Genomic DNA, 3,482 nt, shown 5'->3' on the forward strand with positions numbered 1-3,482 from the left:
TTTCTTTATTTAGAGATAGAGTCTCATTTTGTCACCCTTATAGAGTGCTGTGGCATCATAGCTCACAGCAATCTCAAACTCTTGGGTTCAAGCGATTCTCTTGTCTCAGCCTCCTGTGTAGCTGGGACTGCAGGTGCCTGCCACAACACCTGGCAATTTTTAGAGACAGTGTCTCACTCTAGCTCAGGCTGGTCTCAAACTCGTGAGCTCAGGCAATCTACCTGCCTCAGCCTTCCAGAGTGCTAGGATTATAGGCATGAACCACCACTCCCCAGCTTTACTTTTCCTTTCAAGTGGTTATAGGATAGAAGCTTCCAAGGAAAGATCCAGTGGGGGGAATCAAGGTTGGTTGGTTGTAAGTGTTTTGGTTAGAATGTGGTGGGGGCAGAGAGTCGTCTGTGTCTCCCTGCGTTCTCTAGGTGATGAAGGCAGAGCTTGTTGGAGGAAGATTTGTGAGAATGCTTTATTGTATTGATGTTTCCAAAGGGAAGATTTAGACCTGCACTTAAAAAAAACAATTTTTTTTTATTTTGTTTTTATGTAGGAGTAACTGGCTCAGGATTCCCCTTTGATTTTGGACGCAACCCCTACAAAGGAAAACGCCCTTTGAAAGACATAATTGGGTCGTACAAAAACCGTCACAGCAGTGGTGACCCTGCAATCGAGGGAACATCAGGCAGTGGCAGCACCAACAAGCCGGCCTCTGAAATGCAGCTGCAGGTGCAGAGCCAGCAGGAGGAGCTGGAACGGTTGAAGAAAGACCTGTCCAGTCAGAAGGTAATTTTTCTTCTCCTGGCTTTTGTCTTATCCCACATCAGCAGCTAAAGACCAGAGGAATGAAGCCTGGTGTATGTTTCCCCGAATCTTTCTGGGGACAGTTTTGTTTCCCAGGAGGGGCTTTTCCCCTAAAAACTTTAGTGTTGTCACAGCCTCTGTGGTCATTTTTTCAGGATTTGGAAGATCCCTTAAGGGAGGTCAGAAGAGGGTGCTGTCTGTACCCACACTCAGTCCTGCCCCTCAGATTGAATCTCTGTAAACAAGCCTTCATCATAGAGTTCTTTAACAGTTGTTTAAAAAGAGTTTCTACATCCTGTTAAACAATTTCCTTCTGAGCAAACAAGACCTGATTACACTTAATTGCTCAGAAGTTCAGTCAATGTCAGAGCACAGTTTTTTAATACCGATGAATGTCTGCTTGTAACTACTGGTAAGCTACAGTGTATGTGTCTATTATTTCCTGTTTCCTATTATTGTTCTCTGCAGACAGTCTTGATAGAGAAAATATTTTTTCCTCTCTATTTTTGAGATCCTTCAAGAGGAAGTTCAGTATTAAAATGTTTGCAGTAAAGATTCTGCGTTTCCTCAAATGCCGATGGTTGCTCCATGCAGTGTTGTCGTGATGGCCACTTCTCCTCCTCTTCCTCACTCTCCTCACCTTACTCCACCCTCTCTTTGGCTCCCAGGAGCTTGTCCGACTGCTCCAGCAGACAGTCCGGTCATCCCAGTATGACAAGTACTTCACAAGCAGCCGGCTCTGTGAGGGGGTCCCGAAGGACACGCTTGAGCTTCTGCACCAGAAGGATGACCAGATTCTGGGCCTCACCAGCCAGCTGGAGAGGGTCAGCCTGGAAAAGGAGAGTCTTCAGCAGGAAGTGAGGACACTGAAGGGCAAAGTGGGCGAGCTCAATGAGCAGCTGGGGATGCTGATGGAGACCATCCAGGCCAAGGACGAGGTCATCATCAAGCTGAGCGAATGCGAGGGCACTGCATCTTCCCCCACCACAGTGCCCAGCTCCCCCTTGGCCACCCCCGCCAGCAGGGACCAGCTGGAAATGGACAGACTGAGAGTAAGCACAGTCTACGGGCTCTGCGGCCTGGGACGAGAAACCCACAAACTGTTAGCTTTGCTGAGGTTATCTTAGAGGTTCTGGGCTCCCTGAGCTAATTTGATGCCAACACAGGCCCCCCTCCCTTTTGATAAATATAGTAAGACATATAGTGAGGTAATTCTTAGTCTTCAAAGGGGCTTTTATAGAAAATGAGATTCTTACTCCAGTGATGTCGCCGTTGCTTAGAACACTTCCCAATCTTTCCCCTTCCATCACTTTCAGGCAGCTGAGACTTCTTTATTTATACGACCCAGAGGACTTCACTACCCCACATAACAGACAGAGCCTTTTTCTCATCCCTCCTGTGTATGCGAGTGTTTCCGTGTACACATGTACTTACTTTGCATGCCCTGGTACAGGACCCCATGCAGGCCTGAGTGGGAGCGTTGTTCCTAGAAGCTAGTATAGGGTCGGCTGGGGAAGTGGAGCTCAGCTTCCAAGCAGGCCTGGGAGAGGGTCCTGATGTTTAGAAAGTAGAAGTGTCCCTATGGGTCAGCCCTGAGCAGGGGAAGCTGGTTCCTGAAGAGAAGCGACTCTCCCAGTCATACCTGGGGCAGTGACCAGTGGATGAAGTAGGAGACACATACAGCATTTGCAGGGAGCAGGGGCAGTCTGAATCTGCCTGTAGAGGAGCTCCAGTGGGGAGAGCTAGATGGGCTTGGGCACTATCAGTAAGGCCATAGAGAAGATCATAAAATCCTTACTGCCACCAGTTGGAGAGGTTTTAGGTGGACATGGGGCATTGGGATGCCAGCCACCTTCAAGTCCAAGCTACTGTCCCACCTAGCCCCAAAGTGTTCCTCAGCTTGCCACCCTCTTCTTGAAAATAATTTAGCTCCAAGGGTGTCTGGTCCCCCAATGATGTTTATCCTTGAAAGGTAAAGGTTTGCTACTGCTGGCATTATTACTGTTTGCTTCGTGCCTAGCAGTACGTTTCGTGCACCGTCAGTGAACTAAGTGAGGGAAAGAGGGGCATGATAGTGACCTTGAAGATAATCCCTAAATAGAAATAAAATTGCCTGAATGATGGCAGCATGGTTGGAGTATGTACACGGTCTCCCAGAGCGACTTCTCATTGGCAGTACTCACCAGATATGGCAGGCCAGAGGATTTAATAATGAAAAACCCAAGCAACAAAACCCCCAATCTCATTAGTTTATACTTATATACTACAAACTATAGGTTTTTTAAAAAAAGAGGTCTTGATTAGTGTTCATAGAAGTCCTTTTTTATTCATACAAATACATATATATAAATATGTATATATACATAAATATATGTAAATATGTATATATAAATGAATATATAAAATATATTTTTATATATGTATATAAATATATACATACATTTTTATATACATACATATATGTGTATATATATTTATATGTATAAATACAATACATGTTGGGGTTTTTTTTAAGAGACAAGGTCTTGTTGTGTCACCTAGGCTGGGTTACAGTGGCGTGATCCTAGCTCACTGCAGCCTTGAACTCCTGGGCTTAATCTATCCTCCTACTTCACCTTCTCAAGTTGCTAGGACTACAGGCATGAGTCACTGCCTGGCCTACATTCTTATGTAATTTTTTTTTTTTT

At 45.4% G+C, this 3,482-nt stretch overlaps 1 protein-coding gene across 2 annotated transcripts in view; it reads left to right on the forward strand.

The window, feature by feature from the left end:
* TBC1D2B (TBC1 domain family member 2B) overlaps window positions 1–3,482 on the forward strand; it is a 95,267-nt gene that overhangs the window by 64,745 nt on the left and 27,040 nt on the right. For both annotated transcript variants that reach the window (XM_012801845.2, XM_023510071.1), the window contains exons 5-6: window positions 545–777; window positions 1,464–1,847. In XM_012801845.2, the coding sequence (XP_012657299.1) occupies window positions 545–777; window positions 1,464–1,847 (617 nt within the window). The remainder of the gene's footprint in view (window positions 1–544; window positions 778–1,463; window positions 1,848–3,482) is intronic.

The sequence above is a fragment of the Otolemur garnettii genome, unplaced genomic scaffold, assembly GCF_000181295.1.
Source record: "Otolemur garnettii isolate 467f Iridium unplaced genomic scaffold, OtoGar3 scaffold00011, whole genome shotgun sequence".
In the NCBI taxonomy this organism is placed as follows: domain Eukaryota; kingdom Metazoa; phylum Chordata; class Mammalia; order Primates; family Galagidae; genus Otolemur; species Otolemur garnettii.